Below are 27,816 nucleotides of genomic sequence, written 5' to 3'. Positions count from 1 at the left end.
AGAGAGAGAGAGATGGATGGAGAAAATGGAAACAGGCTTCACCCCCCTCCCCTGTCCCCCATACGTAGACCTGATTTATATTACTATACTCCAAGATTTAATGTTTTATATACATGTTGGATGTGTGACACCATGCGCAACCTAGAATAAATCAGTCATGAAACGTTGCTGTCATGACAGCACACGCCCCTGCATGGGTGGTTGGCACATTTGATGACATTTCACATTGTCATTGTCATTTGATAAGTACCCCCACACACACACACACACACACACACACACACACACACACACACACACACACACACACACACACACACACACACACACACACACACACACACACACACACACACACACACACACACACGCACAAAAGGTACAAGTCTTTGAATATTTTGACCCAATTCTATAAATCTCTTATAAATCCTTCTTCTAAATCCGTGGTTCTCAAACCTTTTCGTGTCAATGACCCCCAAAATTACATGTATTTTGCCACAGACCCCCATCTCAAAAGATGTTGTTCCAGAGAAGCAAATATTTGAGTTACAAATGTTTCCTCTTAAAAAGATATATTCAAAGATGTCCAAAAATATTCACGATTTAAAAAAAATAGCAGATCTACAAGCTTGTTAATAGTTAGAGCGTAATATAATGGTTAAAGTGGTTCCAGGTTTAATATCACGTCATATACTGTAAGAACTGTTTTTCATTTGATTGATTGATTATTTTATTAGACAAAAACAGAGAACAGTACAATAGTCAATACAATTGGAATGTAGCAAGTCCAGTTAAACACCCTGCCTAAAAGGAACTTCCCAAATAAGACCTTTTACGGTCTTTTTTACGTTGAAAGCCCTCTGTATTTAATTCATGGACATAATAAATAGCAAGCACATTCAATAATATCGCAGTTATATGTACAGGATCTGGGAAACAAGGGGGTGTGGCTATACTATAAGGAGGGGGGGGGGGCTCACTTCTCGCCTGTCTATGGGAGAAGTGATAACTACCTCCTTCTGTGATCCAAAAATAAAGAAATGAGAATGCCAGCTTGACTCATATTATGAAGCATCATCAACTGGTGGCGGAATTAATTTCATTTTCGCCAGTAACAGACCGTATCAAATATGAGTGACTGACTATCGTGCAAACGATACAGAGCCTCCTCCCTGGCAATAGCGCCGGGACAATTCTATTAATTTTGGAGCTTATAGATCTGCTATTTTAGGAGAGCAACACCCCATGTAACCATCATGTATAAATGACCGTTCATCCTCCTCCCATTCCTCCCCATTCCCTCGCTCCCTTCCTCCGTCGCTCCCCTCTCCCCTTCTCCTCCTGTCTCGGCGTGTTAGTGCAATATTAAAGATTCATGTTTTAATTCCGCTCTGTCAAGGTCCAGGGGGCTTCTCTCTCGTGTGTCGATATAACTTGACGCGTCCTTGTCTGTTTCTTTTTTTGGTTTTACTTTTATTTATTCTTATAAGCATCGTCTAAACAGTCTTTGAACGGCCAAGGATTTTTGATGCAACACAAAGCCTAATCGAATGATCCTTGTACTTACACATTCAGACAGGAATCCTATACTGTCTGACTTGTATTTATTTTCTAACTTGCTTAAACGTCACTGTCGGGCAGAAACCTCGTATCTCCCAAGTTTCAAATTTGTACGTTTTTTCGTGAAGTAAAGCCCTGCTTCATCACACAAGACTGCCACACAAAACTAGTGAAAATAGCAGATCTACAATCACACAACGCCTCGCGACGCGAGGCGTTGTGTGCTTGTAGATCGGCTATTTTCACTCTTTTAGATCATTTTCTAAATGAAAAATACAAAATGAACGGTTTTGGACATACAAGGTTTCCAACCGACAACGACGTTAACGATCTTTTTTGCGGTTGGGAGTTTGCTTTTAAGCGCCCCCATGGAGGTTGGTGTTTTTCTCGTGGAGGTTGGGTTTTTCCATGGTGTTTTTTTATTGGGATGGGATCTCATCCACAACACATTGTGTTCCTGACAGGTGCTTGGCCCGGAGAGCGCTTTTCTGTTTCACGAGGCTGACGTGCTCATATCCTCCGTTCACTCCATCTCTCTCTCTCTCCTAGCTCTCTCTGCCTTCTTCTCACCCAGTCTTCCTGTCTGGGAGAGCATGGGTGTTGAATTGATGGGTGATAACGCATGATGTTATCAACCCTTCCTCTCCTCTATATATGCTCTTGGAATCTCTCGCTCGCCAGCTCTCTCTCCATCTCTCTCTCATCTCTCTCACTCTGTCAAACAGGTGTTTTAATGTATTCTCTCCTTTCCTCTCAATTCAATTCTCTCTCTCTCTCTCTCTCTCTCTCTCTCTCTCTCTCTCAGTTCAAGTCTCACACTTTGCCCTCATTTTTCCTCTGTCTCCGTCCATCTGTCTGGTGGATTTTTTAAAGACATTCTCTCGAATTCCATTTCGGTCTCTTTCTCACTTTATTTCTCACATTTGCCCTTTCTCACATGTCTCTCTCTCAGACCCAGGTGCAGTGGTGGAGACCCACAGTGCAGTACCGTATGCAGTGATAGGGGGCGTCCTGGCCCTGCTCGTGTTCACTGTCATCTGTGTTCTCATCGTCACTATCTGGTGCTCTGTCAGACAGAAAGGTAACACACGCACGCACGCACATGCACACGCACGCACGCACGCACGCGCACACGCACACGCACACACACACACACACACACACACAGAAACACACACACCCTAATTTCCTTCTCACGTTGGCGGTGCACATCGCTTTGTGCTCAGAGCGACGTGCATTTCATTATGGTTTTGACAAGCATGCGTTCTCATTTTCTCACCACTTTCCGTGCCAATTCAGGCTACGGAAAAATAAAATAAGAAAAACACAGCGGGAGAACGAGTTACTTAGAGACGGTTCTTAGAAAATAATCTCTTAAAGGCATAGTTCACCCACTCTATCGGTTACTCACCCAATAGAGAGTTGAATTCATGGATATCTTTTTGTTTTTGTCGCATTCCTAAGCCAACAACCTGATGACCAGCAGTGGTTCCCTATGGAGACACAAAGAGCCTGCTTTGTTCCCTATGGAGACAAAAACAAATCAGTCTCCTCAAATGATTGGCTTAGAATGCGACAAAAACAAAAAGATATCCATGAATTCAAGTCTCCTTGGCGGTGAGTAATCGATAGAAAAGAAAGTCATTTTGTGGGTGAACTATCCCTTTAAGCCATTTAGGCCGGAACGCAAATCTGTGTCGCTTTAGATTTGAACCATTTTAACCATTATTTTATGATTTTACTATTGAAAATAGCAGATATACAAGCTCACAGCGAGGCACCGAGTGCTTGTAGATCTGCTATTTTTTGAAAAATCGTGAACATTTGTTCAAGTCTATTTTGACCCAATTCTATAAGTGTCTTCTAAATCCTTCTTCCAAATCAGTGGTTCTCAAACCTTTTTCATGTCAATGGACCCCCAAAATTACATGTATTTTTCCCGCGGACCCCCATCTCAAAATATGTTGTTCCAGGGACCACCCAGAAGCAAATATTTGAGTTACAAATGTTTGCTTTAAAAAAATATATATTCAAAATCACGATTTTTCAAAAATAGCAGATCTACAAGCTCGCAGCGCGACACTCAGTGCCGTGCTGTGAGCTTGTAGATCTGCTATTTTTCAATAGTTAAAGCATTAAATAATTCTAGGCCTTAAGCCGAGCCGTGTGGCCAGAGCAGGGATGTTCCCTTCATCACCAACACTAGTGTCCATGATGAACGACCTTGGCCCCGGCTCAGAGGAGAGAGGAAGATGCAGGGAGGTGTGGCCGCCATGTTTTATGACTCCATATACGTTACACCACTCGTCCGTTACAAGAAGCCTCCGCAGCCCCATGCACGGTCCTTATCTTTCTAAGTGCCGCCCACAGCCCACACACCCAACCCAAACTCAGCCCACATTGGCACGCCTCATGCTCCACGGCTGCGTGCCAACTCAGAATCCGAGAATACAGTATCAGTCAGAGGGAGTGTGTGTGTGTGTGTGTGTGTGTGTGTGTGTGTGTGTGTGTGTGTGTGTGTGTGTGTGTGTGTGTGTGTGTGTGTGTGTGTGCCCCCCCCCCAACACACACAGAGGAGTGAGCCATAACTCTGCAGCTCCAAATCTGAATCTATTTCTTCTATTCTAGTCCCTTCTATCGCTTCACTCTGGTCGCGCAGGTCCGCGTCGGTAAAAAAAGCATGTCCCGTTGGAATCAAGGCGAAACACTCGGAAAAAAGGGAATCCCAACACCAAAACACCAAAAACATTTCCGTGTCTCCGGACAACATCAACGCTGATTGGCTGTCAGGACGCGATGGGTGGAGTGGGGGTGAAGCGAAGGTCGCTTCAGTTGTATTTTTCCAAGTGGGGCGAAGATACCGAAGCAACCGTTTCGTGCCGCCCCGTCTCGTTGACTTCTTATGTAAGCGCGCACTCGAACCATCCAGGTTTGGACGCAGCTTTAAGGTTCATTAATACTTTTTCACTACGCACTGGTGCCGCGTGTGGTGGAAAAAGACCATCCACAAGCTCATGGCACATGCATGTAGATTGGTTATTTTCTTCGGTGCACGCGCCACCGAGCATAAATCAAGCATTAAACGCTAGTAGCCGAGACGTGGCTGTCACTCAACGTGCTGTGCGCCTCGGCCGTCCTATCAAGCGAGGGGGGGACGCAAGCTTTATTACGGCCCATAGTTGAACGGCAGACAAAGGGGCTGTTTTGAGCCCTGCATTTCTCTTCGAACCGAAGAGAATGAGAGTGTCACTCAGCCTCTGGTTGGAGTGAAGGCGCGGGCCGGGGAAGGAGGGTGATTTGGACGGCTTCTTAACCCTGGTAATCTGCTAGTCGAGCCCATACATTAATCACGGCAACGGAACGAGCCCCAGAGGTCGCCGGTGGGAGTTTGATGGTTTTCCTTCTGACTGACGTGAGGGTGCTGTTTGCTCTGTTGTGTCTAACCTTCCTGTCAACGTTCTCTGCCAATGTCCCCTCCTCTTCCTATCTGTAATTCTCTATCATCTTCTCTCTCTGCCTCTGTGTCTGTGTCTCCCTGTCTCTGCCTCTCTTTCTCTCTCTCTCTCTCTCTCTCTCTCTGCCTCCCGTCTCTCTGCTTCCCATCATCATCCTCCTCATGCGGTAGGCTCGTACCATACCAGAGAACCTATCCTTGCTTGGTATTGACCTAATAATCAGAGAACTAATTAATTAATCAATCACAGGTACGGTCCTCCAGTAATATGCCACACTGATTGGTTTGATCTCACGCTGCATGACGGTGCAATTATTATGCCGCTTCTTTGCCGACTAACCTCCACTCCTCCCCCATCTCCCTCTCTCCCTCCCTCCCCCTCTCTCTCTCTCTCTCTCTCTCTCTCTGCTGTTCCATCCACCCGCCCCTCTCTCTCTCTCTCTCTCTCTCTCAGGTTCTTATCTCACCCATGAGGCCAGTGGCTTGGACGAGCACGGCGAGGTGCAGGAGGCCTTCCTCAACGGGACGAACGACGCCAGCCAGGGGAAGAAGGAGTACCTACTGTAGCCATCCTCTCCTCTCCTCCTTATCTCTCTCCTCCTCCTCCTCCTCTTCCCTCTATCCCCTCCCCCTCTCCCTTACTCCCTCCCTCCAACACACACACACACACACACACACACACACACACACCACGCACGCACACACACACACACACACACACACACACACATGCACACACATGCACACACACACAATTCGCCACGACTGGCGGCCTTTTGAAAACGACTGTATACAGCCACCGCACACCAGTTCATGAACACACGACGACCACTCCCATGCCACTCCCATACTTTGCATATCGTCGTTGTCGGGTGGAAACCTTGTATCTCCAAAACCGTTCGTTTTGTATTTATCATTTAAAAAACGATCTCGTGAAAACAGCCGATCTACAAGCACACAACGCCTCGGACCGCGAGGCGCTGTGTGCTTGTAGACCTGCTGTTTTCACTAGTCTTGTGCGACAGTCTTGTACGATGAAGCAGGGCTTTACTTTATGAAAAAACATACAAATTTGAAACTTGGAGATACGAGGTTTCTGCCCGACAGTGACGATATACACATATACATTCAGAGAGAGAGAGAGAGAGAGAGAGAGAGAGAGAGAGAGAGAGAGAGAGAGAGAGAGAGAGAGAACCAGGGACTAGGGGAGTTTATATAATCCAGCCACAGTGCCATACTTTAGCTCAGACGAACGAGAGAGAGGGAAAAGAAATGATCTGAGTTTGATCGAGAGAGGGAAGCAGCTAGGGGAACAAGTGCGAAGAAGCAAGGGCCGGGCACTCTGCCTTTTAAAGTGGTCGAGGGGAATTATAGAGCAGATGATATAACTCCCTTCGTCCCTGAGAAGCGAAGGAAAGAAAAAACCCAGACAAAACACCCATATCGCACCACTCAATCTTTAACCGGCTGAGACAGTGGTGAGCAAAGAGAGAGAGAGGGATAGAGAGGGTGGGAGGGGGGCAGCGGGGGTGAGGAAGGTAAGATGGAGGGCGGCAAGCAAGGCACTATCGAGCGGCTCGGCGCGAGAGTACATTTGAAATGCTTAAAATTGCCAAAGCATCCCTCGGCCCCTCGGAGCACAACTCATCCATAATTCCTAGAGAACGCCGCTCCCTCCACACAAAGCCATTTATACTCCACGATATTCATACTTTATTGAACGAGCCCGGCTGATCCCCATGTACTCCTGGCCAGGCCGGGGCCGGGCCGGGCCGGGCCGCCTGCCCTGCCCCGCAGGCAGGCAGGCGACGTGCTGAAAGGATCCCAGCGATTACTCAAGCTCTCTTTAACTTTAATACACACTCTCTGTATATATTATATATACCCCTCTCTCTTCTCTGCTCGGGGGCAGACCTCCATTCAGAAACACCCCCACTTAGAAACATCCCCATTCTGAAATACCCCCACTGAGGTTAGGGGTTTAGGTTAGGTTTAGGTGACACCTCCATTTAGAATAATGGAAGTCAATCTTCTGAATGGCAATGTTTCTGAATGGAGACGTGTAACTGCTGACCTGTTCTACTTGCAACCTCCTCTCCCTTCTCCCCTTCCTCTCTCCCTCCGTCTTGTCCTCGTCCTCCCTCTCTCTCTCTCTCTCTCTCTCTCTCTCTCTCTCTCTCTCTCTCTCTCTCTCTCTCTCTCTCTCTCTCTATCACTCCTCCCTTTGTCATCTCCTAATAATGAGAGGATTACAGCTGGGCTTCGTTCCCGACGAGAAAAAGGAAGGGATATAAGTCGCTTTAAATGCGCTAAAGAGCAGAGTAATTATTTTAGAATGTCATTAGGGAGGGATAAAGAAAGGTTCAGAAGTCTCGAAAACGACAGAAAGAATGAAAGGAAAATTGAATAAATGTGCAAAAATAACAAAATGATGGATGTTTTTTCTGAATGCTTACCATAAAGTACACACACACACACACACACACACACACACACACACACACATAGACATCCATATGTACAGTAAACGCATCGACAGAACCAGTATACATATCTCTGAATTCCATTATTTGTATAATAAAAAGAGAACACACAGCAACGTAAATTAAATGAAACTTTTAAAGAAATATGAAAACAGTTTACTATTGAAACACGTTATGAAGCTACTACTGTATACTAACACAGAATATTAGCCTAGAGGTGCAACGCCGAACAAACTACTGTCAAGTGATCTTTAAAGAAAAAAAACACAAAAAGAACAAAAAAAAATTGTTTCATTTGTCTTTACGAGAAACCAGAGGTCTTATTGCGTTTTGTTTTTTATTAATTATTATTTGAACAATTTATGATTGTTGTTACTGTTATTATTATTATTATTATTGCTGTTGTTATTATTATAACTGTAAATGTTACAGAACTGTACAATTCCCATGTTATGTTTTTTGTTTTGTTTTCTACTGTAGAGAAGTATCCACCCTTTTCCTCCACTTTTTCCCTCTTTCTTCTTCTCTTTCCCCTGTCTTTCTCTCTCTCTCTCTCTCTCTCTCTCTCTCTCCTCTCTCTCTTCTCTCTCTCTCTCTCTCTCTCTCTCTCTCTCTCTCTCTGTCTCCTGTGCCTAGTTGTCCTCCTGTTTATTTTAGAGTCCATGTGTCACTGTTGATATATAGCTATTAACTATTTCTTTATAGGGGAAAGATACAAAGCACGACAAAATAAAAATAAAAAAATACTCCAAAAATAACCTTTGGAAGGCCCGTCTGTTTCTTTTCTTTGGGCTTTTTTTATTTTAATTAGCGGGAGGTGGCTTTGAGATGCTTGCTGTAAAGACAACAGACAGAGCTTTATGATTGGATCAATGGGGAATAGTGATCAATGGGGAATAGTGATCAATGGGGAACAGTGATCAATGAGGAATAGTGAAGAGGAGACTTAAAGGAAGGAAGTGATAAGGAAGATGGAGGATGGAGGATGGAGGTGTGCGTGCGTGCGTGCGTGCGTGCGTGCGTGCGTGCGTGCGTGCGTGCGTGCGTGCGTGCGTGTGTGCGTGCGCTTGTATTATCATACTTGTGAGAGCCCAACGTCAAGTATTTTGTCACTGTCGGGCAGAAACCTTCAAGTTTCAAATGTATAAGTTTTTTATAAAGTAAAGCCCTGCTCCATCATCATCCAAGACTGTCGCACAAAACGAGTGAAAATAGAAGATCTACAAGCACACAACGCCTCGCGGTGCGAGGCATTGTGTGCTTGTAGATCGGCTATTTTCACTAGTTTAAATTGATGAACGGTTTTGGACATAAAAGGTTTCCATCCGACAACGGCGATTTCAGAAATAGACATTGTGAGGACAATTTTCCTGGTGCTCATGTCATGAGAGAAATGTTTGTTTCATGGCGAAAAGGAAAAGATTCAGAGATTAGGGTTGGGATTAAGTTAAATTTAGCAGTTGCCGTTACCGTGCTACTTCGGCATTTGCGACAAATAGCAGATCTACACCCTATGGGCTCTATTTTGATTGTCTTAAGCTCTTATGCCTTAACTTAAAGGCCTGTTCATACTGTCTACGACCAGCGAACTTTTCGTCGGAGATTTCCGACATTGCGACGTGCAGCTTTCCGAACTCTAATTCGGGGTAATGCTTTCAGAAGATGCGAGTGACGTCATTTTGTAGTTGAACCAGACCTTTACAACGAAAAGGTCGGTGGTCGGTGACAGTATGGACAGGCCTTTAAATTAAGGCAAGAGAATCAAAATAGAGCACTATTTGATCTGCTGTTTTTAGTGTGCGACATCGACTATACATAGAGTTTAGTGTTAGAGTTAAAAATGCCAAATTAAATTTGATGCCTTTACAAGCAATACAAAGTGTGTGTAATATATGTGTGTGTGTGTGTGTGTGTGTGTGTGTGTGTGTGTGTGTGTGTGTGTGTGTGTGTGTAGGAGGTATAGTGGAGCTTAGCATAGCAGAGTTATAACCAACCTGTCAAGAGTATAAAGTGAATAAACAAAAGCAGAAGGCTGCGCTTTGCTGCTAATGAATCACAATAAAGGGTGAGAGACAGAGAGTTTGAGTCAGATGTGCGCACGGAAAAAATATGACTCTGCCATTACCTTGCACGCAGTCGATACCCGATTGTGTGGAGGAGCACTCAACATGTCCATGTGTGCACGGGGGCTGGCTCTGAAAGCCGCCGGAGGTCGCCGTGTGATGGATCGATGTGTTTGTCTTCCATCGATGGCAAGGGCTCCGCAGCCAGCTGTCATAAAGACAGATTGTCAAACGGCAATCAAAGTAATGGACTCACAGGGCGCTACCAGCTTCAGTTGGTGCTGCTGAGGATGACAAACAATAGACACACACACACGCACACAACCTGGGGGACAGGCACGTCTTCGGTTTACGATGACACAAAGGCTAGATTACCTATTCGATGTTATCACGTTCACGGTTTCTTGGTCGATGGATAATAAAAGGGAGCATTGTCCCTTTATGTGAGATCTGCAGCAAAGCCGCGTGTCCCTTCAAGCAATTTTCCAACTGGGTTCACAGCGTACTAGAGGGCAGGATGTTCTCTGCCTTTTCTCCAATTGGACTGACAAACGTAATGAAAAGCTGCCTGGCTAGTGTTACTTTTCTGTAGGTCGAGCTGCACACTGCAAGTTGCCCGCAGAAAATAATTCATCCGAGACCAGTCACTTTCAATTTCATAAGTCCTGCTGTTTTGCTAGTCGCTGTGCTTGTACTGCTGTGGTGCATCCTGGGAAAGCGGCCATTATCTGGCCATAATGATGATACCACTCTGCCACTGGGCCTGATGACATTTGGACCACCACTGTGAAGGTAATCATCAAATCGATAGACATGAGAGAAAATTAGCTCAGGACAAGCAACAGTCTGTTGTACACAGTAATTCCAACCCTTACTCTGGGATTTTGCAATGTATTCTTGCCCATCTCAGTTTACAGCACGCGTCAACATATCACAGTCTGTCCAATAATGACTGCAAGAGGTCCTATAAATAACCCCTGCAGCGTTTTAACGATTAACACTATAGAATATTACAGAATTCCCTGTTTTATGGCGTCCACATTTCATTGCAATGTGTGGCAGTAAACATCACTGCCCATTTTAACGATAATCCTTTATATCTCCGGAGGCGGCGATGCTACTGTACAGTGTGGATTATACAAAATGTTACCCATCCATAATGTGAACCCTGCATGAGGGTGAGTCTCAGTTGCTGACCGCATTTGGCCGGCTATTTTCTCTGCGGTGTGACCTTAGCAGGGCGCACAAGCGTGTCAAACAGTGTCAGGCACAGGCCTTTGATTGAAGTGCTTGAGCGTGGCAGGGCCTATCATAATCAGGAGGCACAGAGCTTCCAGGCAAACTGAACAATTGAACGACCAGGCCAGCTGTGCCAGAGGAACCGTTTCTTTTTTTATTGATTGTTTTTTTATTATTATTATTATTTTTTACTCGATTTTTCCACCAATATGTTTTTGTCTGTGACATGTTGTGAGCTTGTAGATCTGTCATTTTCGGCGCATGACACCACCGTGCGATGAAGTATAAATCAGGCTTTTATAGGGGAAATGGAGGGAGAGGGAAAGACTTGAATTGGGAAAGGACAAATGAGACATGATTGCGTGAGGTATAAATTGTGTGTGTGTGTTTGTGTGTGTGTGTGTGCGTGCGTGCGTTTGTGCGTGCGTGCGTGCGTGTGTGCGAGAGAGAGAGAGAGAGAGAGGATAAGTGATTGAGACGAGGAAACCAAAGAGTGAGGAAAGCAAATAGGAAATATTCATCGTACATCGGTGTCACATGCCGAATATAGCAGATCCACAAGGGAGGTGACAAGGTATACAGTATATCAGCCCCCCTCCCTCCGGCGGTGGCTTCTTACACTCACACAGTTCAAGATAAACAATCTAATTAGTGGGAGCACGGCCCTTTTTATTTCAAAAGAGCATCACATTGCATTTACAAGTTTAATCAAAACAGCCATGAAGATTGTGTCATAGGCAGGTTAATTATGTTTTCCCTTCAATGCCAGGTCCTCTCTGGACAGCTCTGTTAATACTGCATGTTTAATTAAAGAGCATCACTCATAGGCCTACATTACAGAGTGGGTGGCTTAGCGGAGATTTACAACAGGCTTAAAACAAGATCCATAGGAAGGGAAAAACAGACATCTGTGATCTGGCGAGAAGCCGTCATCTGGAGACTTAATTTTCTCACTGACATTTGGTGTGTGGCATGGGATAATTAACTGGCCTTTTTCATTTGTGAATTATTCATAGCGCCTGTGCAATAGGTGGCTGATTAGTTAAAAAGTCAACAACAAACATGCCACATGCTAATTTTCCAATCAATCTATGCACCATTTCCTCGTAACACAAGCCATTTCTTATGCACATACTAAATAAATACGAATGCGGCGGAGGGCCTATGAAGCTTGGCCTAGAAAAACTAATTCAACCGGAGAAGCACTGCCCAGATATTTCACTCTGTGGCGAAGTCAAACTTCTGGACACACTTTTGCTTTGAGGGAGTGATTGGCGGAGCACCAGGGAGCGCCGTGCACAGCTTGACGCAGGGCCCTGCCGACAGCCTGGCCTCTGCAGGACGTCGTCGTCTGCTCTCCACCTTCCGCTTTCTTGGTGGGAGTGGAGAGGAGCTGGGGCACCAGGCTGTAGGCCTGGAAGAGGAACGTGGCCACCTGACTAGCCCAGGCAGGAGGCCTGGTGCCTGGGGCGGAGAGCAGAAGGATGTGGATGACGTGGAGGGGCAGGCACAGCAGAACGAGGAGGGGACAGGGAGAGAGCCAGGGAGCGGGCCTGATGCGAGGATTCATGTTCAGCAGGCTTTACAGGGGTGAAGGGGCTCTGGTGCCTGGGCACGGCGCACATCAGGTCCAGGTAGATGGCCAGCAGCCCCAGGAAGGGGAGCAGGAACGCCGTCACCCCGTAGATGTAGACGTGGAACTGGGGGCTCAGGACGGTGTCGGGAGCGCACACGGCCCAGTGGCTGCCGTGGATCTCAGCGTAGGTGAAGTTGTGCAGGTCCTCGACGTAAAACTTGGACAGGAAGCCTCCGTATGGGAGGTACTGGCCGATGACCTTGAAGCCATGAGGGTATTTGGAGGCTGATGGAGGGGACGGAGAGGGATCGGAGGATGTCCAATTGCCATCCAATGGCACCAATCCCATACTAGTTCTCCAGATGTCCAGGACATTCCTGCCAATGAACTGGGCAAACGAGGAGAGGACTGAGCCCACCCAGCACAGCAGGACAACACATAGGGCGCGTCGGCGGGTTACCAGCGAGGAGTACCTGTTACACACAAAATACATGTGGATCAGTTCTTGTGAAGAGTTGTGTTATCTCCACCAGGCCAGAAGGCCTTCCTTGTATCCTGATGCTGTAGGGCTGCACTCCATGACTGAGACACAGCCCTGGGTAGGTATCACGGCCTGGCGGAGATCTGCGCTCGCTAGAAGAACACACTTTTCTAGTTCAAAATGTAAATTTACAGTACGTCGTACGTACATGCTACCGTTGGAAAAAAGGCCAAAGAAATTTTACGGAATATATTTTCAAAAATGAATGATGCTTAGACTTTAAAACAGGGTTCTCACACATCTGTTCTGTATCAATGCATTTTAAAAGCTTTTTGTAGTTTTTCCACAATATTTTACCTTGCCTACCATCCCAACTCTGCAAATGTGCAGGTCCATCTGTTTGAGTTGGAGTGCTTTGTTCAGGCTAATGTTGAACATCATTGTGTAACCATCCTGCCTGGACACCTCTGTGTCAACAAGCACTTTGAAATGGGGTGCAATTCCAAGTGTGGAGAGGTATACGCATATTTTTGTTTCCACACAAGTACATTTGGCCACTATTCGGGAGCTGTATGAGTAATTTGAATCCATTGTTTTGAGTGCACACATCACTTCAGCCCATAGCAGGTGGCATGATGCTGTAATGGACTGGTTGAGCGTCAGTTGAAGTTGTGTTGCTGTGCTTGTAGAAGTGGTAGGTCTGACCTTATCTGGTCTGGCATTAAGTGTGAAACATGTGTCATTGGCAGTGTGTTCAGCTCAGCTTCTTTTTGGTTGTTTTCACCATACACTCTTTGCCTTTGGCATGTCTGACCTGAGCTGCTTATTGCCAATATCAAAAGTCACAGCTTGTCTCTGTGTGTGTACACATTTTTACGGTCTATGGGTTTGTCCAGTGTTGCCGTGGTCTTGGGTCACGCGCCCCCGACGACCCATATCTTTTTGGAGCCAGGGTCTCGCACGCCCCCAAGTTCACACCTTGACAACTGTTTTAACAAAGAAACGAGCCTATATGCATATCAATAGACCTGTATAGTAGGTGTTGCGCGACGTTCGCGACCCCCCAAACATTGAATCACCACTGTACCACTGAGTTTGTCGCTCTGACATCATGCTCTGATGTCACTGTGATGTCTGGCACATCTTGTCCACGTATCCGTGTATCTCTGAAGGTCACGCCTGACACTGTAGTTCCCTTGACTCATCACTGTGACATCACAGGTGATATCACATGTGACATCACCTATGTATAAGTCCATATATGGGTATTCCCCAGAATCCCTTTTATGCCCATATATGAAGATGATGTCATCGATATATATCACTGGCCAGATGGCCAAGGCATGGCCCATGCCCCATATCTGTGTGGCTGGTTCAGATAGGGATCTCCATGTATGGGCATAAAAGATATTGTATGTTGTGATGTCATGGGAATAGGATCTCCATATATGGGTAACTGGTCTGCTATACATCACTGGCCAGATGGCCAAGAATGTCGCCCTGAGGCGATTAGTATAGCCTGCAGCCAGCGTGGCGCGTGCTTCTCTGACTCTCTTGAGTCAGTTGTTGTACGTGCGCGTTTGTTCATTCGAAATCCATACAATATTGAACACACACTTCCCAGTAGGACTGGGCATCTAACCACTGGTAGGTGAGTTTATAGGATACAACTAGCAGTAATGACAGAAATGTGTGTGGGGAGGAATTGGCATAATGACAATAACTGTTCTCTCTTCTCTGTATAATTCACTTGATTGGCTGCAGCCTAAGGCAAGAAGGCAACTTCACTGGTACTTATTCCTTTTCAAATGTGTTCACTTCAACTGTCCATCTTATCTGAAACAATCCCTGGAACCATATACATCACCATATCCACTTAGACACTCACAACATCCCTATTTTACAGTCCCCCAAAAAATAACCACTGAATCTGGACGAAGAGCATTCCACTACAAAGCTCCATCTGACTGGAACAAACTCCCTCTTTCACTCAGATCTATTACATCCTTTGGCCGCTTCAGGACTTCCTTGTACTCACATCTTGAAACAACCTGTTCATGCTTCTAATACTGACTGTATTTACTACTTACTGTATTTCTAGTCTATTTTTTTTTTTTTACTTTATTTTACTGTTATTATTTTGCTATCCCAGTTAAAGTACTGTATTCTCCAATGTTTTTGAGGGTTGGGGTATGGGTGGGAGATGGTGAGCAAGCTAACTGTACTGTATGTCTTGTGTGTCTGCATTGTATGTAATGTCCTATTCTTGTGTTTTTGTACTGTATGTATGTGTTCACTTATGTGTTTTTGTACTGTATGTGCTCACTTATGTATTTTTGTACTGTTTGTATGTGTTCACTTATGTGTTTAGGACCCCCTCTAAAATGAGATGCTGCATCTCAAGGGGTGATCCTCTCAATGAATTCTGACCAAATAATTTGAAAATTGGGGAGAAAGGGGGAGAAAAAAAGGGATGAGATATGGAGAGACAAGGTTTCTACACGACAGAAACAATATTCAGTTCAGTTCATTCACCAGAAGAAGCCTATACCTCAGCAAAGTGTTTGGTTGCCTGGTAGGGCATATCTTTTATGAACCTTTTGTCTTTATATAACCAACTTGATTTGAACCCTGGTCCCCCATATGGGAAACCAAATATCCACTGCTGCTTGGCCAAAGGGGCCATACCAGCTGGGTTACATGCAGGACTACTCTGCAACATGTATTCATAATCAGCTCTGGAGAGTGAAAATACTTTGGATTTGGATCTATGATCTGTGTATGGAAACCTTCACCTGGTATCAACCATAAAGAAAATGGATGTTATAGTGAAATATGGCTGTGGGTTTGCCTCCAACACTAAATCCATAGTGTTAATTCAACTGTAGAGTGTGCGAATGGAACCAAATAGAGCCTTATACGGTCCCTGGACATCCATTGCAAATCCACCGCAAAACCTGTTTGAGCATTTTGTGGAAATAGAAAAGTCAACTTCAGGACCTCAGACTAGAGGCACATTGATGTGCTTCTAATTGGGATCCTTAAATAAACATAAACCACTATCAAAGGTTAATTGCGCTTTAAGGCATTGGTTGCCAAAATTATTACATATTTATGGGATGGATCCTCTCTCTCTCTCTCTCTCTCTCTCTCTCTCTCTCTCTCTCTCTCTCTCTCTCTCTCTCTCTCTCTCTCTCTCTCTCTCTCTCTCTCTCTCTCACGCACGCACGCACGCACACACACACACACACACACACACACACACACACACACACACACACACACACACACACACACACACACACACACACACACACACACACCCACCACAGTTGCACTAATGTGCCTGCACTACCAAAAACAAGCAGCTATTACCTCCTGCTTTACCTCTGTTACCAGCTGTGTACATCACACAAACAAATGCAAAATACAGAATGTATAAACGATTACCTCCTGTGTACATAATACAAGTGTGACCATTCATATGTATTTACCCATACTCGTTTAATGTGTGTCCTTTTGCTTGTATCTACATTAAGCTGTGTATATGTTTGCATGCCTGCAGGGAAGAACTGGACATACTGTATAATAATGATCTAATCAGTGTTTCTAGATCCCATACACCATTTGAAGATTTGTGGCCATTATCAAAAACATCTATTTCACTATAAATCAGACAATATTATATTGGCTAGTATTAATATAGCCAATAAGGTGTCTAGACCTACTCAGGCAGCTGCCCACATTACCCAGTGCTGACGCTTCTGCCCTGGGAAACTTTGTGGGAGCCAATCAAAGTTGAGGAGACCTGGTGTGAAAAACTGGAACAATATAAATTGGCCAATATGAGCTTGTGGGACGGCTAATTAGGGGCTTGTGGGGGTACTAAATCCATTCCAGCCATTAGGGTATTTTTTAGCAACAATGACTCCCCTGGCCAGATAATTGTCCATGCCTACTTTTCAGGGGGCCTGTACATCAAATTGTGGTGGCTATAACTTTCACTTGTTATTTTTTGTCGAGTGGTATATTTAGATTCTTGGAGTTCCTAGACATTCAAATGGAAATGGGTATAAAATGGGTAATGTATTTTCGTAAATGAAAAACCTACTTCTTCATACTGCAGTGCCGCACAAAAGAAACAAAAATTGCCGATCTACATGCTCACAATGAGCTTTATAGATCTGCTATTTTTTGTTTCAAATGGTATATCTGTAGGTTTTATAAACATTGAACCATTGAAAAGTAAAAAGAGCTGTTGATTGAATAACCACATTGGATCCATTGGAACACAGGTTCCTTTTTTAACATTTCCTGAAAAGTATAACATTTTATTTTTCCACGTACAAGGTTTCCGCCTGACAGCGACGATTATGCTTGCCTGTTTCTGAAAGTTGGGTTTTTATTGGCGAGAGCCACTATCGTGTCCGTACCTCTCAGAGGCCATTTAGTTTGTCCCTCCATTCTGTTTCCCAGAGGAGTCGAGCAGCAGCAGAAAGTCAAGTGCGTCTGTAAAGTGCACGGTGAAATATCGCCCAAAGCTTTTGGAGTTAACAACAGTGTTTTGGAATAGCAGAAATCCATACCCTGGCATATCTGTGAGGGTGTATATATGCCTGCCGCCTGTGCTCTTCCTCATCGCATTGATTTTAGTGTGCTCAAAAGACCTGCTCCACTTTTGAGCTTTCTTTCCACAAACATTGTATTTTGCAGAGCCTTTCCATCCGAGTGGAGGATCCCTAAGTGTCTCTTGACTCTGTCTGCCTTAACATCAATTTTAGATAACTGCATGTCGAAAATAGAAATGTAGGGAAACGTAACCTATATACACAAACTTTCAATTTCACTTTTTGTTCCTATATACTCCCAGGAACCCACTAGGATTCAGATTTTCATTTTTTTCTAGTGCTGACATCATAGAAAGGCTGACGAACTGGGAAACATTGTGCCTATTTCCCCCATGCATTAAAGGGATAGTTCACCCCAAAAATGACTTTTTTTCTATTGACTAGAAGCTGGGCCGCCCTTCGGGCGGCCCAGCGTCTAGTCGGCGACCTGGCCAACTCGGGAACGATGTAAATAGAGAATGAATGCCCCGCCCTTTAATGCAAACCCCATTATACCTGTTGTCATAGGACCTGTTTTGACCATCTGTTTGCCTGTGTCCATTTATGCCCATATATGGAGATATCTGTATCTGTCTGTCTGTCGGCGTCCATTTTATGTCCATATATGGAGATCGCTGCAGATATAGTTCTGGGTCCATTTTATGCCCATATGCCCATATATGGAGATATCTGTCTATTTGCGTCCATTTTATGCCTGCCCCACCCTTTAATGCAAACCCCAATATACCTGTTGTCATAGGACCGGTTTTGACCATCTGTTAGCCTTTGTCCCCACCCTTTAATGCAAACCCCAATATACCTGTTGTCATAGGACCTGTTTTGACCATCTGTTTGCCTTCTGTTAGCCTTTGTCCCCACCCTTTAATGCAAACCCCAATATACCTGTTGTCATGTTGGCGACCTGGCCAACTCGGGAACGATGTAAATAGAGAATGAATGCCCCGCCCTTTAATGCAAACCCCATTATACCTGTTGTCATAGGACCTGTTTTGACCATCTGTTTGCCTGTGTCCATTTATGCCCATATATGGAGATATCTGTATCTGTCTGTCTGTCGGCGTCCATTTTATGTCCATATATGGAGATCACTGCAGATATAGTTCTGGGTCCATTTTATGCCCATATGCCCATATATGGAGATATCTGTCTATTTGCGTCCATTTTATGCCTGCCCCACCCTTTAATGCAAACCCCAATATACCTGTTGTCATAGGACCCGTTTTGACCATCTGTTAGCCTTTGTCCCCACCCTTTAATGCAAACCCCAATATACCTGTTGTCATAGGACCCGTTTTGACCATCTGTTTGCCTTCTGTTAGCCTTTGTCCCCACCCTTTAATGCAAACCCCAATATACCTGTTGTCATGTTGTCATAGGACCCGTTTTGACCATCTGTTTGCCTTCTGTTAGCCTTTGTCCCCACCCTTTAATGCAAACCCCAATATATGGAGATCTCTGCACACACAGTACCGGTTGCGGAAAACTCTGATGTCAGACATCAGCTCCGCATTCGGGGATTCATTTTATGCCCATATCTGGAGAACGCGCGTGCCGGTGGGAAGAACGGTTCTCGAGATTCACATACATACATACACATTCACAGAGATTTTTTGTTGACTCCTGGCGTACGTGATGTCAGAGCCTTTTATGAAGTGATGTCACAATGAGTCAGCGATTGTGCCGATTTCCTCAGGAACAGCCTGATGTTAACCATCAGCTGATGTCAGACATCAGCTCCGCATTCGGGGATTCATTTTATGCCCATATCTGGAGAACGCGCGTGCCGGTGGGAAGAACGGTTCTCGAGATTCACATACATACATACACATTCACAGAGATTTTTTGTTGACTCCTGGCGTACGTGATGTCAGAGCCTTTTATGAAGTGATGTCACAATGAGTCAGCGATTGTGCCGATTTCCTCAGGAACAGCCTGATGTTAACAATCAGCTCCGCGTAAGGAGATTCCGAACGTTTCGCGCCGCTTCGGGAAAACCGCATGCCGAGTCGGGCCGAGGCCCGGCACTGCACTCCACGCCGCAGCGGGGAACGCGCGTGCCGAATCTGAAGCCGGTGGGACGAACGGTTCTCGAGATACGCGGATTACAAACAAACAAACAAACAAACAAACAGACAGAGATTTGTCGCATTTATAGATTTATAGATTACTCACCACATGCCATGGAGAATTGAATTCATTGATATTTTTTGTTTTTATCTCATTATAAGCCAATAATTTGAGGAGACTCTTTGTGTCTCAGGGAACCACTGCTGGTCATCTAATTCAGGGGTTTTCAAAGTGGGTGACGGGGCACCCTGGGGTGCCGCGACGGCAGTCCAGGGGTGCCGCGAGATAATTTGATAATATTTGGAATTTATTTGGACACTTAAAAAAATATTTAGTATAATTTTAACTTGAAGTACAAAGTTATTTTCAGTTGGTTCCAACGAAAATGGCTATTATCTCAATGTTTTCCTCGTAACATAATCACTAAAATATAAGGTGCTGGGAGTGAAATTGATGAATATCATCACTGTCAGGCAAAAACCTTGTATCTCCAAGTTTCCAAATGTGTATGTTTTTTGGTAAAATAAAAGTCCTACTTCATCATACAAAAGTGTCACACAAGTAGTGAAAATAGCAGATCTACAAGCACACAACGCCTCGCGATGCGAGGCGTTGTGTGCTTGTAGATCGGCTATTTTCACTATTTTAAATCGCTTTTAAAATAATTTAATAACACAAAAAGAGAAGGTTTTGGACATACAAGGTTTCCACCCGACAATGACGATATAATGTAGGGGTGCCTCAGATGAAAACTGGTATTCATGGGGTGCCCTGAGAAAAAAAGTTTGGGAACCACTGATCTAATTATTGGCTTAGGAATGCAACAAAACCCCAAAAATATCCATGAATTCAAGTCTCCATGGGGTGCTCTGGTCGAGACCTGCGCTGTGCTGTCGATCTTGGCAAAAGTGCTGTGTTTAAGGTAAGTCATGCGGTGCAGGTCTGTTTACATCCCCCAGCGAAAATAAACAAAAATTGCTCTTAACTTGCTCTTAATAGGTGTAACTTTGTCAGAATCCATGTTTTGTTTTTATATTGTTTATTGCGAGCGCAGATGAAGGAGCAGGAAAGTAGAACAGATTCTTTTTTCCCTAGCTGGGAATACTTTGCAGGAACACGGCAGAAGTCCCAACTTTCTAACCACTCTCTGCCTTATGTCGTGCCCAGGCTTTTCTCTTTGCAGATGAGTAAGCCATGGGCTGAGTAATCAATAGAAAAAAGTATTTTTTGGGGGGTGAAAACTTGACGATCAATGCTAATATCTACCAATAGACATACTGTATATACACACAGTGCTGACGTCATATTGCTGACATGGTAGACTTAGCCTAGCACAGCTAAACAATCCACCCATGTTAAGTTAGTTAGCTGCATTAGTATAGTCTGGCCAAGCCAGGCTATGGTAGACTGGCCTCGGCTCCGAGTAGCTCATACAAGGCGTACTGAAACTACAAGTAGACAATGAGCCGCGCTGCGACGCCCCGAGCCGATGACGCATCGTGAAACTGGTATATATTCTTGTATCAGTATTTTTTTCGAGGGGGTATTTTTAGCTGTACATACTGTATATATGTCAAAGGATGTGTGTGTTCATTACCAAGGTGCATGACGCGGCCCAGTGGACTTATGTTGTGGTGCGTGACTCACTGCCAGGGGCGTCAGCCGCGTCACAAGGGGGGGGGGGGGGGGGGGGGGGGGGGGGGGGGGGAAGTGGGACTGAGTTACTAGGGCCCAAGGTGGAGGGGCCTTCATTATTTTATACTTTAGCTATTGAAGAATTGCACATATACAAGCTTGCAGCGTGGCACCGAGTGCCGCGCTGCAGATCTGCTATTTTTTTTAAATCGTGAAAATGTCAAATTTCGCTTCTGGCGGGGTCCCTGGAAATAAATATTTTGAGATAGGGGTCTGTGGCCAAATACATATCATTTTGGGAGTCCTTGACATGAAAAAGTTTGAGCACCACTGACATAGAAACATAGGAGAATTTGAAATATTGAAAGACTTTTCACGATTTCTCAAAAATAGCAGATCTACAAGCTTGTATATCTGCTATTTTCCAATAGTTAAAGTACCCAGGGCGCAGAATGTGGTGCGACACCCCTGTGTTCTGGTGTGTGACTCACCGCTGTGCCAGGCGCTGCTGCAGGTGGGCGTCCAGGGTGAGCAGCAGCAGCAGGCACATGGTGAACTGCCTGACGAGCAGCGGAGCGCACACCAGCGTGACGCAGGTGTACAGGCACTGGGGGGAGCGCAGGTTGAGCAGCACGGACACCGGGACCCCCACCGCGCCCCCCACCGCCCCCACCCAGCCCAGGCACAGCCGGAGGCAGGATGACACGCTCCCGCCACCGCCACCTCCGCCGCTGCGGGCCATGCACAGCCTCACGCTCGCCACCATCACAGAGACGGACAGGACGCACTGGCACACAGAGTAGAGCCATATGAACTCCATGTTCTGCAGGGGGGGGGGGGGGGGGTGACGAGAGAGAGACAAAGACAAGCACACAGGCAGAGAGAAAGAGAGTACTGAGAGTTGGATATAATTCAAATCGGTCGTGACTTTAATGTGTGGGAAAGAGAGAGAAAGAGACGCAGGGAGGTTAGAGGTGCCTTTGGCGGCGCAGTCACATCCACTCCCACTTCTGACACCGCTGGCCTGTGTTTCCCAGCTGACTCTCTCTCTCACACAGCACTCATTTTGCCACCGCGTTTCAACTCACACCTTGTCAAAAGAGCGGTCATACACAGAGAGAGAGAGAGAGAATACAAATCAGATGAGAGTAATGAGGGCGGAGCAAATATCCGAGGTTAACTGTGGGCAAGCTCGTCGAAATCGTAAAAGGGTACACGGAGACGGATTGAAGAGGAGAGAAGAGAGAGATGAGACAGATGTGGAAGGATGAGGAAGATTGTACTAGACTGGAGGCAGGGGAACGTAGTACATATTTTGAGTATTGGGGAGCTGTTAATGTGCCTGGAAAATGAAAAGGTCAGAGGAGACTGAACCTGACAGCCCCATACTGTGGATGTGAGTGCCATGCAAACACTGCAGAACAGACTGTCTACGGCTACGCTATATGGGAACATATTGCCAAGGGGGGGGAAGTGGGACTGAGTTACTAGGGCCCAAGGTGGAGGGGCCTGGAATTATTTTATACTTTAGCTATTGGAAAATATAGGCCAAATAGGCCTACATATCATTTTGAGGGTCCTTCACATGAAAAGGTTTGAGCACCACTGACATAGAAACATAGGTTTTTCAAAAAACCTTAATAGAAGGATTTGAAATATTCAATAAGACTATTTTCAAGATTTTTCAAAAATAGCAGATCTACAAGGTCGCAGCGCGGCACTCGGTGCCGCACTGTGAGCTTGTATATCTGCTATTTTTCTACAGTACCCAGGACCCAGAATTTGGTGTGACACCCCTGCATATTGCTAACACTCACGTTTTACCCCCCTCCTGCCCTCTCCCCCCCTCTCTCTCTCTCTCTCTCTCTCTCTCTCTCTCTTGTTCTTTTGTTTTGTTCCCTCTCTGGCACTAAATGCACACGCGCTCTGTGTGAATAAACTCCTGTCAGTACTGTGAGTTACAAAATTGCATTACAGCGCTCAACATTCCACTTTCATGACCTTCCGTGGGTATGACCACATTACTCTCTGAAACACAAATAGGTGCAGGTATGCACAAATGTGAACGGAAAGCACCTGCGCGCGCACACACACACATGCACACACACACACACACACACACACACACACACACACACACACACACACACACACACACACACACACACACACACACACACACACACACACACACACACACGCACGCGTGCTTGCTCGCTCGCTCGCTCACTCACACTAAGATGAGTAAGCTCCTGCAAATGCACTCAGGCAGAATTGGCAGGTAATTCCGGTACGTTCTCAAACAATAACCTGAAATGAATGAAGCAAAGTGGATGAATGTTGAAGACGCAGAAGCTACTGCAATATGCTACCTGTCTTTTCAGAATAATTAGTTTGACCTTTTCAGAACATCCACAGAACGGTGGTTGACGTTTTCCATAATAATCACGAGTGGCCGGAGTAACCTCTTTATAGCACGTCATAATCGCTTTATACAGTTGTCTCCTGCATGTCTCGCCTCTTGAAGGGCATTGGCTGAATTCGTTTAGTGAAATAATTAATGGGGTTTAATCCACATTGCATGGGTTTTTCGATTTGAACCGGTGGATGGTCAATCTGAGAGTAATTCATTACCTTGGTTAATCAATTAAGCAATAGGAAAGCAACATACACAATCTATGGGTCCCTGTCAGTCAGCAGGGCTAGATATTGTCCCTTGCAGAGAAGCTAAGAGTGATGAAGTTACGTGAAAAGAACAGATTGGGATTAAAAAACAAAGATGCCTTTACCTGTTTTGAAGACCTGTGATGCCACTGATACTACAAAGCTCCCTAATCTGCCTCCACTGTCTTTTTTTCCCCCTCTGGTATCTCTATCTCTCCCTCTCACCTTTCAGTCTCCCTGTTGGTTTCTGTTGACAGAATAAACTGTGATTCATAAACCTCAGCTTATCCACCTGCCTTGCTATCGCCTGCTCCTGTCTCTGCAAACATATCAATTGTGTCAATGTTGGAGCACAGCTGCCCTTTCCATTTGAGGTGTGCAAAGGGCATCGCCAGTACCGGACAGAATGAAATGTAAATAAGGCACGCCTACATGTACATGAGCATATGGAGATAAACAAATACTACAAATGTAGATGTGGGAAAATAAGTTTGCTTAAAGCTGGTGTACGGAAGCGTATTGCTGCCATGTCTGCTCTCAATGAGGTATGTAAATGGTAAATGGTGCATTTATAGGCCTATAGTGCCTTTATCCAAGGCGCTTTACAGAGATTGTGCATTACATTCACCCATTCACACACACATTCATACACCGATAGTGGAGGAAACCATGCAAGGCACCAACCTGCTCACCGGGAGCAACTAGGGGTTCAGAGTCTTGCTCAAGGACTCTTCGACACTAACTCTGGGGGAGCCCAGGATCGAACTGAGAACCTTCTGGGATCTCGACATCCAAACAGAAGAGAGAACCACACAAAGATAATTCAATTTTATAGTGTTCCAGTTTCAATTATGTCTGCTAATTCTTTGGCTGCATCACTTCCAAGTTCGCTTGTTTATCCTGTATATTGTATGAGTTCTTTCTTTGAGATTGTATCTCAACCTGAAAAAATGCATTTTCTGTTTACTAAAAAAGAAGGAGCCCTCTCACCGAACAAACACTCCATAGCAATTACTGGAATATAGAGCTATTTAACACATCCTTTTAACACAAATCAAATGTACGCCACCTTTAAACAAACAAAAACACACACACACACACACACACACACACACACACACACACACACACACACACACACACACACACACACACACACACACGCGCACGCGCACACACACACACACACACACATAAACAAACACACGCAGAAACATTTCTTTCTCATTTTCCTTTCACTTCCAAGCTGTCTGTATTTTGTATTGTGTTTTTGTCTGTCATTCTCCCAGTCGTTTCTTCCATGTTGACACAGACATCGGGAGGCTATAGGTGACACACAACAGAGACGGCACCCTGCCTGTGGCTAATGAGTGAATGTGGGGTGGATGTGTTGAGGATGAGCAGAGATAACGACACAGTGAGAGATGCCTTATCTAAGAGGCACCGTTCCATGAAAAACGGAGCCAGCACCACCGGTGTGCCACGGTAATTGCTCTGACCTGAGCCTTGCTCACATGGAATGCAGGGCTCTGATATAGGAAAATACACCCATTGAACAGCATCTTTGTGTAGGCTATACTGTTATGATCTTATAGGCATCCATGTTATTCCTTTGATGTTACACAGTTCAGTCAATAGTGAAGATGAGAATCCCCCACTGGCCTCACATATACACACTCGCACGAAAGCATGCATGCACACAGGGGCGTCACAAGGGGTAGGAAAGTGGGACTGAGTTACCAGGGCCCAAGGTGGAGGGGCCCTAGTAACTTTAGCTATTGAAAAATAGCAGATCTACAAGCTCACAGCGCGGCACCGAGTGCCACGTTGCGAGCTTGCAGATCTGCTATTTTTGAAAAGTCGTGAAAATGTGTGCAAGTCTTTGAATATGTATTTTTAAGCGGACATTTGTAACTCAAATTTTGCTTCCGGGGGGGTCCCTGGAACTAAATATTTTGAGATGGGGGTCCGTGGCCAAATTCATATCATTTTGGGGGTCCTTCACATGAAAAGGTTTGAGCATCACTGACATGGAAACATGGGTTTCTTGCACACTTTTTCCACATTTTTTCAAAAATAGCAGATCTACAAGCTTGCAGCTTGTATATCTGCTATTTTTCAATAGTTAACATTCATGGGGGGCCCGCAGTGAATCCTTGTACCCAGGGCCCAGAATTTGGTGTGACGCCCCTGCATGCACGGCATGCACGCATGCACACAAACCCACACACATACTCACACACAGACTCACACACAGACTACAAAGGGAAAAGAGACCATGCTAATGGTATCAAGACAAAAAAGAAGCACAGAGCATCTCCTTTTAAAATGAACTGGGGAATGATTTTATGCACCTGCACATGTTTGCTTTGGTTCTTTCGGTACATACTAAAGAAACCTTGCCAACCCATATCCAGGTAACCAATTAAAAAAAGTCAACTCTGTACAAGTTAAACATAATGGCATCCTACTCTATGTCGGTTCTGGTTCTTGTGCCATTTTAGTTCTGCTCAATCTGCAGTGCAACTTTTTACACAATTGACCATGACATGATTTTAAAAACGCCCGGAGGCTAAAGTTGGTCTACAGGACTCGGTGTTAAAATGGTTTAGTTCTTACAGTAACTCTCTTACAGGGAGATAAATGTTACAGTCACAATAGGATACAGTTCTTCAGCCCCAGCACCCATTAAACGTGGCATCCCTCAAGGTTCAATTATAGGGCCTCTTTTATACTCATTATACATCCCTTCACATCTTTAACAAATATAATATTCTGTACCACTGTTATGTGGATGTCACATTAATCATTCATTTTACAGAAGAACCTCTTTTTAGATGACTGGATGGCAATGAATTTCCTTCAACTTAATTGATAACCAAAACGGAAGTAATTATTTTGTCCCTCCCTGCTTCATCACACTTACCCTAAGCGATGCACTTTTTTCTCTGTCGGCAAATTTGTACAATGTAGGAATCTTGGTGTCTTCTTGGACACTTTTAGAATTTTAAATAAACTAAAGTGTTGAAAAGAGCCGTTTCCTTTATTAGCTTAGAATCATAGTTAATTTAAAGCCATTTTTATCTCAGAATCAATCATCTTTATCCTAGAAACAGTTTTATTTCACCTACTAATTTCCTATTATTTGGGGTTGACTGAGTCCACGCTTTCTTGATTAAAGGTGGCCACGCTTTCTCGATTAAAGGTGGTTTAGAATGCGTTTTTCTCTCAACCTTTAAATCTTACCATATTACTTTCGATGTTATAAATGTATTGATTTATCTGTTTTAAATTCTAGTCTTGCATATATGGACTGTCTATAGTTTTATATTATTATGGTTATCATGTCTTTTGTATGGTCATCTGCCTCTTTTTGAAAGCAAGGTGCTACATAAATGAAAGTGTATTGACTTGACATCAAAATAAGCTTTACAGAACAGAACAGAACAGAATATGGTTACGGACTACATACATAAAAATCACAGTGCCCACAATATAATTTCTGCAATTGAGTACTTATCCTTAGGTCTCTAAAAACACTTCACGACTAGCTTTCGTTACTAAAACTGGGACTCCACAAACGGCATTCACACACAACAGTTACTGTGGGCAATTGCGTCGTCAGTACATCTATTTTGACAGTATGCAAATTGCCATGGGTCCAGCGTGGTTTAGGTCAAATAGAACAAAGTACCTCACCAACCTCTCAAAGCATTTACTGACAACTGAAGTGAGAGCATCTGGTCTCCAGTCATTCACACATGCTACCTTTGGTGTGCCTGAGGACAGGCACAATGGTGTACTTCGAGCCTGTGGGGCTTGAGGCTATAGGTCTCCTCATGTCTGTCCGTCCATCCATGCATGTACTGTACTGAATAATATTAACCAATTTCAAACCCCCTTGACTGGGGTCCCCTAGGCATCTTTACTTAGTCCCTCCTTTTCCCCCCTCTACATCAAAAATAG

At 44.8% G+C, this 27,816-nt stretch overlaps 2 protein-coding genes across 2 annotated transcripts in view; one reads left to right on the top strand and one right to left on the bottom strand.

Moving 5' to 3' along the window:
* Positions 1-5,604, top strand: part of cadm4 (cell adhesion molecule 4) — a 358,817-nt gene extending 353,213 nt beyond the window's left edge. The window contains exons 8-9 of the mRNA XM_080720237.1: positions 2,513-2,641; positions 5,469-5,604. Coding sequence (XP_080576363.1) covers positions 2,513-2,641; positions 5,469-5,581 — 242 coding nt within the window. The 3' untranslated portion in view covers positions 5,582-5,604. The remainder of the gene's footprint in view (positions 1-2,512; positions 2,642-5,468) is intronic.
* A 6,429-nt stretch (positions 5,605-12,033) lies between these two features.
* LOC308297674 (adenosine receptor A1) lies at positions 12,034-22,006 on the bottom strand (the record flags this gene model as incomplete). The annotated part of the gene is given in 3 exon segments (XM_080741206.1): positions 12,034-12,324; positions 12,326-12,848; positions 21,678-22,006. Coding segments are annotated over 3 exon segments (1,143 nt in total).
* Between the last annotated feature and the right edge of the window lie 5,810 nt (positions 22,007-27,816).

Source organism: Nannobrachium achirus (assembly GCF_963921795.1).
Source record: "Nannobrachium achirus genome assembly, chromosome: 2".
Lineage (NCBI taxonomy): Eukaryota > Metazoa > Chordata > Actinopteri > Myctophiformes > Myctophidae > Nannobrachium > Nannobrachium achirus.
The sequence above is the reverse complement of the archived record's forward strand: the minus strand, read 5'-3'. Positions and strand labels throughout refer to the sequence as shown.